Source organism: Neodothiora populina (assembly GCF_041146345.1).
Source record: "Neodothiora populina strain CPC 39397 chromosome Unknown canker_contig_11, whole genome shotgun sequence".
NCBI lineage: Eukaryota > Fungi > Ascomycota > Dothideomycetes > Dothideales > Dothioraceae > Neodothiora > Neodothiora populina.
This window is the reverse complement of record NW_027191410.1, coordinates 751,920-766,175: the sequence shown is the minus strand read 5'-3', so window position 1 is coordinate 766,175 and position 14,256 is coordinate 751,920. Positions and strand designations below refer to the sequence as shown.

Here is a 14,256-nt window from a genome sequence, read left to right as displayed (position 1 = left end):
TCCGACAATATACAGGTTGAAGATGGGCTGTCTCACCCCACATCCATGACGATTTAACAAGGTTGCTTGGCGCTTAAGGACCTTCGACTCTCATCGGACAGACAAAAACCGACAGCAGCGACAATAAGCAACACGTTGAGAAGAACAGGAGCATGGTCCTGCGATCACCTTTTGCAGCACATAACATTGAGGTCGTCAATATGAAGCCATAGAGTACCGCTGTGAAGAACACAGTTTTGTCACTTGAGGTACGCAAATTGTGGTCCACACTACTGCCTCAAGGACGGTGCCGTACATCCTCAGTGCATGCTCACACTGTTCAAACAGAGCTCAAACATTTTTCTTTCAGAGGTCGGTCATAACCTCGGACGAGCAAATGGAGAAGACCTGATAGTAATCATGCGGGGTAACGGAAGATGAAGCAATAAGTATGATGTAGGTCAACGCGGGGTGCTACCGTAGTTATAGGATGGATAGACTTATGGTAGGTCAATTAATGTACCTCGTTCATAGGACTATTTCCCTCTTACCACGTCTGCGCTGTCGAGTCTGACCTCAAGACATAACCTTGACCTTGCCCCTCCCATCATGTTCGGTCTTTCCTACCATTCCATCTCTGGACAGACCTCGAGATGCCCCAAAAGTCGCCTTTCACGATTGACATACCTGGCACTGATATCCTATCTTTTGTGTTTCCTGAGCATCAAGAACCTTCTGACAAGCCGATATGGATCGATGCCGCTTCTCCACATAAGTCACTATCTCCGAAGGAGTTGTTGCAATGGGTGAAGCGATTAGGTGTTGGATTGGACAACCTTGACATCGGACAGAATGATGTGGTTCTGATGCACTCCGCCAACCACATCTTCGTCCCCGTAGCCTATTTGGGTGTCACTGGCAGCGGTCGAGTGTTCAGCGGATGCAATCCCGCTTATGGACCTGATGGTACGCATTGAAACAGATGGTCCTCGCGACTGGATTGGACGCTGATGTTTTGACAGAGATTGCTTTCCAGATAACGAACACTGGTGCTAGACTTATTCTGGTGGATCCCTCTCTTCTCGACACCGTATTGAAGGCTGTCGATCAGATTCGGTTTCCTCGGTCTCGTATCTTTCTCTTCTCGGACGAGACATGCCAGGAAAAGCGAGGTGTCCCTGATTGGCACTCTTTCATAGCGTCTCAGGATGAAGCTGAGGCCTGGCAGTGGCATCGAATGACACCGCAAGAATCAAAGTCACGGATAGCGGTTCTCAATTATTCTTCAGGGTAAGTAGCCCGCTGTTCGGATACAAAGGGATGGTCTTGAACTTTTATCCTAGTACCACTGGTCTTCCGAAGGGTGTCATGATATCCCATGAGAACGTGATCGCAAACGTCTGCCAATCGCTGTATATGAGACAGCTGGAACAGTCGCATCCAACGAACAAAGCCCCTCCTGAACGTTGGCTTGGTTTCCTTCCTCTATATCATGCTTACGGTCAACTATGGTCCATCACGGCAGCTGCAATTAATTCAACGCCATGCTACTATATGCGAGCCTTCAGTTTCGAGCCCTTCCTGAAGCATATCCAGGACCACAAGATTACACATATCCAGACTGCACCACCAGTTTTGGTCATGCTGGACAAGAGACCGGAAACGTCTAGATATGATCTTGGCAGTTTGGTCAACATTCTCTGTGGAGCTGCACCACTCTCAAAGGAACTACAGAATTCCGTCAGCGATAGATTTAGACTGAAGGTCGTGCAAACTTGGGGCATGACCGAGGTGACTTGCTCCTGCCTCCACGTCCCAGGTGGACTAGATGACCGAAGTGGAAGTGTGGGCTTCATCGATCCGAACTCGGAGATGAAATTGATCGACGATGACGGCAAAGAGGTCACCAAGCCTGGTGAAAGAGGAGAGATCTTCGTAAAGGGCCCGAACGTGTGTCTGGGCTACTGGAAGAATGAGAACGCAACGAAGGCGGTCTTCGATGGTGACGGCTTCATGAAGACTGGCGATGTCGCCATTTGCGACGCAAAAGGATGGTACTGGATAGTGGATCGCAAGAAAGAGCTCATCAAAGTGAAGGGCTTCCAAGTCGCCCCTGCAGAACTTGAAGCGGTGCTGCTGGGTCATGATGCTGTGGCAGATGTTGCAGTTGTGGCATTGCACAGAGATCACGAAGAATTACCTCGCGCCTATATTGTGTTGAAGCAGGACTACAAAGGCAAAAGCAAGGAGCAGGGCATCGTCAAATGGATGGCCGACAGGGTGGCAAAGCACAAGAAGCTGACCGGAGGAGTTGCTTTTATCGATGAAGTTCCGAAGTCTGCCAGCGGTAAGATCCAGCGCAAGATAATGCGCGAGTGGGCCGCAAAAGATGCCCAGGTCGTAGACATTACCAGTATTCCGTCCAAGTTGTAGTTGTATGACGGCGCAATTCGTAAATGTTCATATTGTTCTGTGGTGCGATTGAATCCTTGTATGGCGTGCGTCGCCAAGGGTGGTCGGTCGTCATATCACTCGTCCCGTGCCTTATACCTTACATATCTCTACCTTAGTCACTCTACTTTCATCACCCGTCAACTGCCACAACATAACCCTAAATCATATATCGAGCTACAATAAACACTATCTCCGGGAAATAAAAATTAAACAAGAAGTAAAAACAAGCCGAATGGCAGACTCCTCCAACTTCGACCTCGGACTCGGGCTCGAAAACACCCATGTAGTCGTGACAGGCGGCGCAGGCCTCATCGGCAGCGTGGTAGTGACGGCCTTTCTCCGAGCGGGAGCAAAAGTAACCAGCATGGACATAAGCTATCCTAACCAAATCTCTCCCTCCCCAACATCAGAGACCAAAGCCGACCCCCCATCATCAAACCTCCAAGAACTCCACTGCGACATCACATCCGCCACCTCTCTGGCTTCCGCCTGGCAACACGCAACAGCCCATTTCGGAACTGTAGAAACCTGCGTCGCGCTCGCGAGCCTCGACCTCTCCGTGCTGCCTCAGACGGACTCCTTAGCCGACGCAGACGCCGAGACGATCGCGCGCGTGCTGGCGACTAACATCGGGGGCACGTTCGCGACAGCGCAGATGTGGCTGCGGGGGATCCGAGAGCACGTCGACGACTCGCGCACTCGACGACGACGACGAGCCGAAGATGCAGATGCAGATGATGCAGATGCAGAGCTCAAGAACCCGTGCCTGATCCTTGTGGGCTCCGAAGCGGGGCATTTCGGCGTGCGCACGCAGGCGGCGTACGCGGCGAGTAAATCCGCCGTGCAGTATGGTCTGCTGCAGAGTCTGAGGGCTGATGCACCGCGGATCTGTGCCAGGGCTAGAGTCAATGCTGTTGCGCCGGGGCCGGTGGATACGCCGCGGTTTCACGAGGAGACGGGGGGACAGGGGACGATGGAGTGGTGGGCTGAGTGTGAGGCTACGACGGCGCTGAGGCAGCCGGTTCCTGTGCAGGCTGTGGCGAGGAGTGTGCTGTTTCTTGCTAGTGAGCGATGGTCGTCGAATGTGCATGGGCAGGTCTTGAACGTCGATTCGGGCAAACAGGGGGCGCTGATGTGGGCACATGAGGGCGAGACGAGAAAGGTCTTGCAGGATGGATAGGCGTGAGGTAGAAAACAAGTAGAGGCGTGTTTGAAACCAATGAATTATGCTGCGGAATGACTATAAATAATGGATGAAGCGACGAACGACGACACCCCCTCCTCATTGTTGACTGCTGCAAAGACCAACGATACCCATGACTGTCGAAGACGTCGACACCAAGAACACACAAGCAAAACCTCAAAACATAATTTCTCCAAGCCTAGGAGCACCCCCCTTCCAATCGTTACGCTCGTAGTATCGGAAGACGAGTTCGTAGCCCTCCAGATCATGGACAATGCGGTCTACACGCCTGTAGCCGGCAATGCTGTCCATGCTCTTGTCCTTCTTTGCCTTGGCCTTGGCGAAACAGTCGTCCTCATTCTTAGCCTCGAACAGGGTGACGCTGAAGCGACCAGGCTTGAAGATCTGCACCACCTGAGCAACAATGTCACTCGTCTCACGGCCCGTCTGCCGAGCAGGTACGTTTGTCTCGAAACTTGCGTAGGAACACTGGGGCTCAGGAGTCACGTGAACGGTGAAATAGTGTCCATCAGATGCATTGTCTCCAGCCGAAGGAACGACACCGTTGGCAGAGAAGCCGCAGGGAGTGAAGAGGTAGGAGTCGATGCGAGCGTCGGGGTACTTGGACACAGGATAAACGTCCGAGAGACCACAGGCGTCAGAAACGACAGTGCCCAGAGTGTGGCCTTCGGTGGTCAACTCTTCTGGGAATGTCAACTTCTCTTCCTCTTCCTCGGAGCTCAGGTCAGAGTGATCGGACGAAGTCTGGGCGAAGACGTCGAACGACGCGCTCTGGTCGGAAGAACGTTCATCGACCAAAGTACGGTCCGACATGCTGGAAGTAGAACCGTTGAGTTCTGGGATGACGCCGAGGTGGTCGATCGCATCCTTGCGAGCTTCATGTGCCCGGCGCAAGTAGTCCTTCTCGGCGATTGCGCTGGCGTCCTCGAGGTAGAATTGTCGAGCATTGCTCTCCTCGAGATCGGTCATGAGGATCTCCAAGGTCTCGTCCTGGGCAGCGTCATACTGTGCCGCCGTCATACCCTCAGGAAGATCCATGATCTTCGTGACAGTCTCGTTAGGGTCGAGTTTCTCTCCGTCCGGGGTAGCGGGAGGAGTAAGCTGGGTGTTGGGTCCTGTGATGTAAAGATACCAGTGCTCTCCGTTCATTTTCCCTATCATATAAGCGCTGCCGTTCAGGAACATCTTGTCGAGGAACTTGACTTCGTCGCGCCAGCTGCGGTGAGGTCCCCGCTGCTGATCGGGGTACAGGAAGTTCTTGCGGCTGTAAAAGACTCGGTGTGGAGTGGCAGCAGCAGGCACTGCGGCCTGCAGGTCGGCCTTGACGTGAGGGAAACCTGCCTCGAGCGCGGCAATCTCAAGCATGCGAGGGAGACCGTAGAGCAGAGTGGTTGTGCCGCAGGTCTTGAGGACAAGCTTGTGGGGAAAGACGAACATGCTGGATTCGGAGAGCAGGTAGGCGTCAAGCTGCTCGGATTCCACCACTGACAAAACTTTGCAGTTGACCAAGTCTAGCATCTCTTTCCATGTGTCTGCTGGCACGGCTTTGAGACCCGCTGGCTGGGCGGAAGGAGGAAGCGTGGTGGCCGAGGGGCTGAACCACACCTCGAGCAGCTTCTCGGGTCCCTCGAAGGCATTGCTGGAGTCAAGATCGATGGTGGCCTCGCGATTGATGGTCAGGTGGGGCGTTCCGGTGAAAGAACCTGGCGAACCAGTCACATGGGCGGGTACTTCAATGTCGACCATCTTTGGCTTTGTAGTGGATTGGGCTCAGGTGGGATAGGAATATGGGCAGAGGAGAACTTTTGTGGAGGCTGGCTTTCGCCAGCAACAATGGCGAATCTAGAGGTAATGACCGAGAGGCCGTTATGGGGGTCTCGCGGACAAGGGGATGAATGATGACTTCCTTCGCGGAATGTTGACGTTAAGATGTGACGCAGTGCTCGCCCTGTCAGATACCGATACCCTTGGGAAGTACCGGGTCTAGCAGACGAGGTGTGTCTACCCTGTGAGTTTTATGCTGAGCTGATGTCTGTTTGTAGATTGTTGCGAATCAAGGGGGTGTTATCTAGGTCTGTCAGGAAATGTCAGCGACATGGATGAGTGGACCGATCCGAGGTTGGTCAAGTAGGATGAGGACGAAGAATAAAAAGTCAAGACTCCGGGAGAAAACAACGGTGAAGATCGGTGAGGTACAAATGATTTTTGACAGATAAATTGCGTACTTGGCAGGCTTGGACAGAAATCGTACTAGGTCTTCTCGACGCATGGAAAGAAGTAACAAGAGTGTGTTTTTCGTGTTTTTATGGACAAATAATTATTGCCCAACGTTTCATTCGATTGATTTTCTGACGTCCTAGAAGTTTTTCTTCTTCTTCAAATTAGGACGCTTTTTCGCAGCGAACGCGACGGAGAGATACTTCCAGGATCTTGCTGGACTGCAGGATCGAGGGAAAATGCCGAAAACAGATGGTTACCACCTACTTAGACCAAGTTATAGAATTGTGGTCGAAGATGGGTAGCTTTATGGTAGAATTTGCACGACGCAATCGCCTGTGCGTCTCCCGAGAGTCGGATGTGGAGCAGTCGGCGACGAAACGTCACTTTTGTTATTCACCCCGCCGCCCACCTTTCGCCCAGAACGGTAATCGAACCCTCTACAAAACTTATTGTGTTTCTTGTACTGTACAAATACAAGGATGAACCATACGGGCTGTCATGTGAACAATCTAAAACTGGACATTTTGCTCGCTGCTCTATCGTTGTGCTTTTCGTATGAACGCTGGGTGGAAATCCAGTCGCCCTCTTGTCCTCCTGCCAGAATCGTCGATGAGATGCATGATATAGAAATTGGTCAATGCGCTCGACTCGGTCGATTCTCTCACAGAGCCTGTCCTCACAGCCAAGTAATACTCTATGTCCCACTCTCATCGCCTCTTCAGTCCGACCGAGTAATTTCAAGGTCGTGAAATCAACCAATTGGGCGAAGACGACTGTCGCATCCCCCAGCCTACTTCCACATCCCCTTTGACCATTTATGCGTAGCCCAGAGTGCAGTCCTGCCGGAAGTTGCAGCGCACACCTAGCTTGGTTTCACCGCCACATATAGCCGGACCCATGACAACAATCTATGGCTCGTGTTAGAAAAGAACAAGCACATATCAAGGGGACAACATCACTCACTTCGCCTTTGGGACTGCCACCACCTTCGATGTTGCGGTCGTCCTTGTCCGTCAACTTCACTTCGACGCTGCTCAGAAGAGCACCAAAGTGCGTGTCTGATCTGCCATCGGTTCGGTAGTCGTATAGGTTCGTTTGCGAAATGGCACCTGCTACGGTTGGAGCAGTCAGGGCGTAGCAGATTCGCGAACGCGTGATTATACGAAGGTCGCTCAGTGTAGCTGTAGTAAGAGCTGTCGACTTTGCGCCGATCTTTGCCGATGCGAAAATCAGACGCAATTTCCCAGGCGAGTTACCGATCGCATAGCCCTTCGGAGCAAAAGGTCTGAACAAGAGGCTGCTTCCAGGCATGCGCCCAGCCCTCATGGCCTGCACCTGGCTCATGTAAGCGAGCTTGCCCAATCCGCTGGACATCTGAGAAACCTCGGAGCTGTGTAAGTTGGCAAGGGTCTCGGAAGAAGCAATGATGACGGTAGGCGAGACACCACGAGAAGCCAGGGCCAGATCAACGCCTGGGCCAGCTACAGAGTTGAGGACTAGCGAAGCGTGTTGAAATAGGGCTGCCATAGTCTGACATAGAACGTATGTGCTACTGAAAGTGTCCGCCGGCAAGACTAGGTCGGATGGATTTAGCCTTTGGCGTGCTGGTATGGCGGAGATCATAGCAGCAATTGCGGAGATCAGATTCTATACCAAAGGGGTTAGCTCTCTGACTGGACTTTGGCGCAGAGCTTCATCGTTACCTTCTGTGTGAACTCGACAAGCCGAGCGGGACCCCCTGTCTCTTCTTGCCAAAATGTGGTGACGCTACCAAGGGGCTCATCAGTGGTAGGCAGATCTGTACTGTCTGTCCCGTTGGCTTGCTCGAGAAGATCGTGCCACACCGCGACGCTCAGATTACCAGCGGCACTTTCAGGAGTTCCGTCCCAATCCATGTGTCTGCTACTTTTCTCCACAACCCAGATGAGCTGGCTGAGTTTAGGTACGTTCTTGCTGAGTTCCAGAAGTGGCAGAGATCCAGCACCGGCAATCAGGGCATCGGCACCGGCCTCGTTCAACCACTGAAGGACCACATCATGAGGCTGGTTGTAAGGAATGAGGATTGGAGACAGACCATAGAAGGCACAGGCTAGGACAACATGGTCAGCGCGGATATCGAGCACGGTTGTGTGATGCAAATGTACCGAAGACGGCAGAAAGATACTCGACGGAGTTTGGCAAGTAGATAGCCACCCTGGTTGCCCGCGTCTGTTGCAGAAGTTTGCCGATAACATTAATGGCTTTTGTGATTTGCGCTGGGCCATGCTCAACAGCAGATTCAGAGCCGTGTATGGTCATGATGGCGCTGGCGGGAGAACCCTCGAGGTCAGGATGTGTCGGCATGACAAACTCGCGCCAGATGTCTCTGAAATCGCCATCTCTGCCAGCAGTCCACTTGGGTGCACCAGCTGTGCGGACATTCAGGCCGGTCCTGAGGGGATATCCATAGGGGACCTCGGCGGAGCGGTATACAGCAGATTCGCCGGCATATCGGACCGGAGAGGTTTGAGCTTGACGGGCAAGGAGAAGAGGATGAGTGTCGGCTTCCTCCCACACCAACAGAGGATAGATGACAAAGGCAGCGAGGACGATAGCTATGACGGTGGTGTAGCCGTTCCACGAAGCCAGTAATTCGGCTATCTTAGCGTCCAGCTGCTCTATTGCGTTGGCCATTCTTCCGTGTCTTCACGGGTCTTACAGGTGAAGCATTGATTGAGTAGCACTCCTGCAATCCACTACGCCACACGTCAAAGGATGCGTGATGGTAAGAGCCGAGAAGATGAATCAGAGCAGAGATGTTGGAAACAAATAGCGAGCTTACCCATCGAACACACCACAATACTTGTACACAGGGTTCCTTCCCCACAAGAACCGAGGCAATAATGCCAAGCTATGTCCTCCGCTCCGCCTGTGTTTCATGGCAGCAGCGACACGTGCAGTGATGTCTCCGTACAAGTACTCAGTACAAGTGGTTGAGTCAGGTTTGAAAGCTACCCTTGAACGTGCTGACTCAAGCAGCTGCTGCACATCCGAAACACCTTAATTAAGTCTAATGTGCTTGTTGTGTCAATTGTTATCGACTATTGTTCCGCAGCACGCGTCTAGACCACCCAGCGACAAGCGACAGAAATCAGATCCGACCCAGTCAATTATAAGGATTGCCTCCATGCGGCTGGCATAAGAGACAAATCAATCTCGACGACGATACCCGCAACCGATCCCTTCACTCGTCGCACAATATCGCAGGGTTCTTCTTGCAACTGGCAGCAGTAGTGTGTCGGCCGAGCACAGGTACAAAAGAGTCAAGCGGACCAGCGATTTAATATAAGTCATGTCTTCCGCTGTCATGGCGAGGCCCAGTGCGGCCTCGGTGTCCCAGTCGTCGCGCACCAACACATCAAACACACCATCAACACCACCACAACCCAGAGGCCAACCAAGAGGCTCGTCTACGACTTCTGCCCCTTTGACCATGTCGAAGAGCAGCACGCCGCAGCCGGGAACGTGGAGCCATCCCAGCCTCGATGAGATCGCCCGCCGCCAGAATGCTGCCGTCTTCAATGGCGACAATGTCAATCGTATCATGATCAATGCTGGCCTACTCGTCGCGTCAATCTATCTTCCGGCCTTTGTTGAGTCGTAGTAAGCTGCTCCTGTCTTCATTATGTATGTCGTCACCATGGCCCTAACATTGCTCTTTTGCAGCATCACCACAGCAATCTCGACTCTGCTCGCTTCCTTCTACCCGATCACTCTTTATGCCGCCTGGGCCGTGCGATTGTTGTTTACCTTCAACATCGCATCGGCATGTCGTCCGCTGTTCAGTGCCAAGGACGAAGTCGAAGACATACCTCTTACACCATCTCAGCGAGCTCTTCTCGGTCTGAAGCCGTCGTCAGCTCCTCTGACGCCGGGGCAGCAATACATCACTCCGCCTCGCTACGCTCGCTCCTCTACCCCTCGATCAAGCGCGAACGCTCAAAGACTCGCCTCAGGATCGCCACTTTCCGCGAGAGCTGCAAGCCCCTCCTCGTTCGAGAACGTTTCCACAATGAGCCAAAGTAAAGGTCCCGTTGGGAGTCCATACTCCTCCTCCAGTCCACTCATGCAGAAGGCCATTGGGGGTGCTTCTGCCGCTCGACGCTTGAGCTACGGCGGGTCTTCTCCACTAGACCTGTCTGGCTCCGGAAGCGGAAACTCCCTACCTTCCATGTCAACGACTGGTCTGGCCAGCGGCAAGGCAAGTGTTGGCCTGAACAGCAAGTGGCTGTACGAACGAGGGCGAGGCAGCCCTGGTGGCACCGGTCTGTTTGCTTGAGCAGTTGCCCTCGACGGTGAGACCAATCATGTACATCATTTACGCATCTCAATCACTCTGGCACGAGATGATTGATCTGAGCAATATTCAATGATACCCTTCATCCTGTTCTCGGGCTCTTGCCATTGTTCATCACTTGTACGCTATCGTAATGACCTTCCCACTGCATGGATTCACGAAAAAACTCGTCGAGTGCTATCTGCTGCTACTCTGCATGTTTTATCATCAGGGTGTCTGATTGTTGGTACCTCCAAGTAACCCGTCAACAGATGGCATTGTTGGGCTGATCACACTCACATGCTTTGCCTTGACATTTATGCGCCACTTGTGCAGACTCATGCATAGCCGATCATCACATGTTTAGGCGCAGGAAACATGCGTCCTCGCAATGCATCAGCCATAAGCATCAGATCGATATGGGACAAGAGACTCTGGACGACGTATATCCGCTGTAGCGACATCAGTCGAACACGAACCACTTTGGAGCTTAAACTCAAATGAGATTATGTCTTGCGTGATTTACAAGGAGTATCCTTGGCTTGGCTGCGAACCACGTGTCTCGCAGTGTCGCGGTCCCTGCCTGCGCGATACCTTCGGTTCGTTGTGACCGAACGCGTAAGGCCAGGATACTGTACTGTACATCGATATAACCCCGAATTATGCATGCTCCTCTTGCCCCGTCATCGTCATGGACTGCTCCCGCCATCTCTATTGTTCACGCGAACAAAGCATGAGGACACAATCAACGCAGGCACATAGGAGAGCGCGGAACGCGTTGTCGTGACGCGACCGTTGTGATAGGAGACAAACGTTGCAGCGTTTGTCGATACGATTGATAGGGGGTGAAGCAGGCAGCTACGGAAGAAAAACCTAAGCTGAAGCTGGTCTTGATCGAAGCCTCACGAACTGGCTTCACGAGCAACTTCGTCGCTAGTCAACATCCACAGGTCCACAATCAAGCAGATTTTTTAAAAAAAAATTGGACTACTTTGCGACATTCGCGTGAAGACACAAGCAGGCTGATATGTTCATGCCTTGGACGACCTGCTGACCCATTTTGTCTCGTCCGAGACACTCACAGACGCGACGCGGTTCAGAAGGTCAACGGCTATAATCAAAGGTCTCAAGAATTGCGACTAAAATAGAAGACGGATAGATCGCAATCACAGTGGTGGTGTGCAGTGTCTCAACGGCTGGGAGACGAGCGACTCGACTCCAATTCCCGTTTTCTGTGCATAGCATAGCACTCCATCGTGCGATCGAGTGAATGTCTAGCCGACCCAAGGGCATCACCATGCTTTTGTTCCTTGCACGTTTGGCTTGAAGAATGTGTGGGTTGGGGAGCTGAACTCCGTCTACATCTCGAGGTACAATGCGAATCTCTGGTACAGAAACTGGGGGAAAGTTTCTGCCAGGGCAAGTACATGAGAGCGACAGGTCGCCCAGCAAGCCAGACAGACGGCACGACGTACATGGACGGGAGTGTACCGGTTCCTGAAGACGCCAAGATGGCTGCACATGAACCAGATTGGACAATCGAGGATTACCGCCAATCCAGGACAACACGCTGCTTATCCCGTCAGCGCCGGCCGCTAATGATTAGGGGCAATCGCCGTGAGGCTTCTCAGCGATTGAGTGATGTTAGCGTCACTGCATACCAGACTCTCCACGTCGACAAGCCATGATGCTGAGAGGATGGCGGAGCATGGCGGTTATGCCGCATCACCAACTGAAAACTCAGTGAGTGCGCGTCCACCTGCCATGTCTTAATAGATACTGTTTATCCACGTTGTGTCAGACATTCCAATTTACTTTGCTTTTTTGTGCTCCTTGTGCTACTGCCTCCTCACCTTACGCTCTTTACTAGTATTCCAACTGATCCACATTCTCTGAAATCTGAACTTTCGCCAATTCGGCCTGCATTCCTTTTATCCTTGACTATCTCTATCGATTGAGCATTACGCCAGATCATCGTGCTTTCTGAACATCTATTCATTAGTCTGGAAATTGACTGTGAACCTGAATACCTTCTCTTAATTTGGGTCAAGTCACCAAACACTCATCGAGCAACCTGCCCTGCTAGTACAAGTCGTATTCTTGTCACAGAGCTGCACATCCTTGGGACACGTGCATAGCACTACCTCAAATCTGACCAGTATCGGTCATCTCGTTGCTGAAAGGATAATGGCTTCTGACATCGCGCTCTCGTTGAATGCGGAGCATGTCCTCCACAGCCCGGGTCACATGCGCAGGGGTCAGGAGAAAAACGGTCACGACTACAAACCTGCACCACTTATTATGTCAGCCACAATTACAGACTTGTGTTCTGAACCATTGTTCCTGAACTCTTACCTGTCTGACGAAGAAGATTGTTCTGCACCAGAATCCGACGACATGAGCTTCAGTACCAAAACCTTTTCCAACGTTGGTGGTGATGACTCGGCGTTCGACTTTGTCACTACTCTACCAGAATCTCTAGCAGAGGAATGCAGTCTCATCAAGCAGCAGTACGAGCATGCTCGTGCAATAAGACTGTTCGCCGCGGGTCGACCAAAGCTCATCCACATTCCTAGAACGACATCGGCGCCCATGCTCAGGCACCCACGTGTGACCCTGAGCAGAGTGCACGATCGTACAAGTAAAGCTTTCAGCGAAAGCATCAACGAGGCTCTTGCGCAGACACAATACGCACGCAGCCTCAGCAGGTCATCGTCTGCAGAGAGCAACGTTCCTTCAACACCGCTGCTGGAGCAAGGTCTGAGAACTCCAACCTCAGCCCGCACACCATCTACACCCAACACGCCGAATTACTCATATCACTTCGATCCCCTCGCTAGTCCTGGTCTTACCAAGAAGTCCACCACAACGGCTAAGGGTCGTAAGGCCCATGAAGAACTACGCCCGAAGAAGCTGCAAATTGTTAAGCACGATACGTCCGACCCGCGACTTGGATCATCCGCTTTGCGAAGTGCACCTCCTACATACTCTTACATTCCATCAGAGTATAGCAACAAAAGCCTTCGGTCAAAGACTGCGACGCGACCTAACAACAACGATCGCCCTTTTGCCAAGAACTTGCCGGACTTTCCCATTGCGCAGCCTAGATACTCGGTCACACCCCGTCCCTTTGCTCTCAGAATGGACTCCTTCGGTCCCATCGAGGAGTCTCGTGAGAGCAGTCAGTCGAAACGAATGCGCATCCCCACTATGAGAAAAGTCGAGAGTGTGATGAATCTTCGAAGCCGATGAGGGAGCAATCTGTGTGCGGGTGATCGTTACCCGTTGCCCCGCCTGTGGATCATAATGATCGGGTCTACGTCGGGTCGACCCCTCTGGAGATGAAGCGCATTGCCGCTACGAAACACAAAGGGTGGATTTAATGTCTGGTACATTTTTGGAAAGGACTGTACAAATGGCAAGGCCATTGCTGAGGCGTTCGGGACGTTCTGTTAATTTCATCCACTGATGCCCATGCTTCACGTCTGTTTGATACCAAATTGGTCTTTATTTTCGAGCGTATATAGGCCGTCTCGATGATGCCAGAGCTCGGAATCTTTCTGTCTCGTAAAGACAATACAAGCAAACAAATGCAATATGCTCAATTCTTCTTACCAACGTCTTCGAGGCTAGGCCATTGAGGTTCAGTGTGCACTTCAGCGTAGTCTTGTTGTATCTTATGGATATTTCCAAGGGAAAAACAATCGCAAAGTTATATAAGTTTCGGTACTCCAAAAAGATCCGCACAGTCGTCTATCAGTTCCAGACTACAATGGCTCGAAGACATGCCGCCAACATACGCCTCTAACAACTTTCTACATCCCGTCCTACAGCATGTAGTCCATTAGAGCACCAACGCACTTGTTAAGAACGACATGGAGTAAGACAACCACCAAGTCATCCATAATGTCGATTTTTCAACCCAACAACCAACAAGCCAGGGTCGCCCTCGAAGCTCCACGCCCTCGGTTCGCTTTGAGATTCATAACCCCGCTTCTCCGCTCGTTTGGTACCGCGACGAGGTACCTTATTCGCGCCCGTACTACCGAGCTCCTCTATGTTGTAGGTCAGGTAGCTACCACTT

At 52.0% G+C, this 14,256-nt stretch overlaps 6 protein-coding genes across 6 annotated transcripts; 4 read left to right on the top strand and 2 right to left on the bottom strand.

Annotated features, from left to right (window-relative positions):
* Positions 1 to 632: 632 nt before the first annotated feature.
* On the top strand, positions 633 to 2,412 carry AAFC00_000574 (uncharacterized protein; the record flags this gene model as incomplete). Its single annotated transcript, XM_069345672.1, has 3 exons — positions 633 to 945; positions 1,002 to 1,269; positions 1,323 to 2,412. 3 exons carry the CDS (start codon positions 633 to 635, stop codon positions 2,410 to 2,412), a joined length of 1,671 nt encoding a protein of 556 aa, XP_069200422.1.
* Positions 2,413 to 2,665: 253 nt separating this feature from the next.
* Positions 2,666 to 3,613, top strand: AAFC00_000573 (uncharacterized protein; the record flags this gene model as incomplete). The annotated part of the gene is made up of 1 exon (XM_069345661.1): positions 2,666 to 3,613. The coding sequence occupies one exon, from the start codon at positions 2,666 to 2,668 to the stop codon at positions 3,611 to 3,613; it is 948 nt and encodes a 315-aa protein (XP_069200421.1).
* Positions 3,614 to 3,793: 180 nt separating this feature from the next.
* On the bottom strand, positions 3,794 to 5,383 carry AAFC00_000572 (uncharacterized protein; the record flags this gene model as incomplete). Its single annotated transcript, XM_069345654.1, has 1 exon — positions 3,794 to 5,383. The coding sequence occupies one exon, from the start codon at positions 5,381 to 5,383 to the stop codon at positions 3,794 to 3,796; it is 1,590 nt and encodes a 529-aa protein (XP_069200420.1).
* A 1,289-nt stretch (positions 5,384 to 6,672) lies between these two features.
* On the bottom strand, positions 6,673 to 8,530 carry AAFC00_000571 (uncharacterized protein; the record flags this gene model as incomplete). The annotated part of the gene is made up of 4 exons (XM_069345640.1): positions 6,673 to 6,765; positions 6,821 to 7,504; positions 7,561 to 7,946; positions 8,002 to 8,530. The coding sequence occupies 4 exons, from the start codon at positions 8,528 to 8,530 to the stop codon at positions 6,673 to 6,675; spliced, it is 1,692 nt and encodes a 563-aa protein (XP_069200419.1).
* A 658-nt stretch (positions 8,531 to 9,188) lies between these two features.
* On the top strand, positions 9,189 to 10,175 carry AAFC00_000570 (uncharacterized protein; the record flags this gene model as incomplete). The annotated part of the gene is made up of 2 exons (XM_069345627.1): positions 9,189 to 9,499; positions 9,563 to 10,175. 2 exons carry the CDS (start codon positions 9,189 to 9,191, stop codon positions 10,173 to 10,175), a joined length of 924 nt encoding a protein of 307 aa, XP_069200418.1.
* A 2,184-nt stretch (positions 10,176 to 12,359) lies between these two features.
* AAFC00_000569 (uncharacterized protein) lies at positions 12,360 to 13,424 on the top strand (the record flags this gene model as incomplete). The annotated part of the gene is made up of 1 exon (XM_069345618.1): positions 12,360 to 13,424. One exon carries the CDS (start codon positions 12,360 to 12,362, stop codon positions 13,422 to 13,424), a length of 1,065 nt encoding a protein of 354 aa, XP_069200417.1.
* Between the last annotated feature and the right edge of the window lie 832 nt (positions 13,425 to 14,256).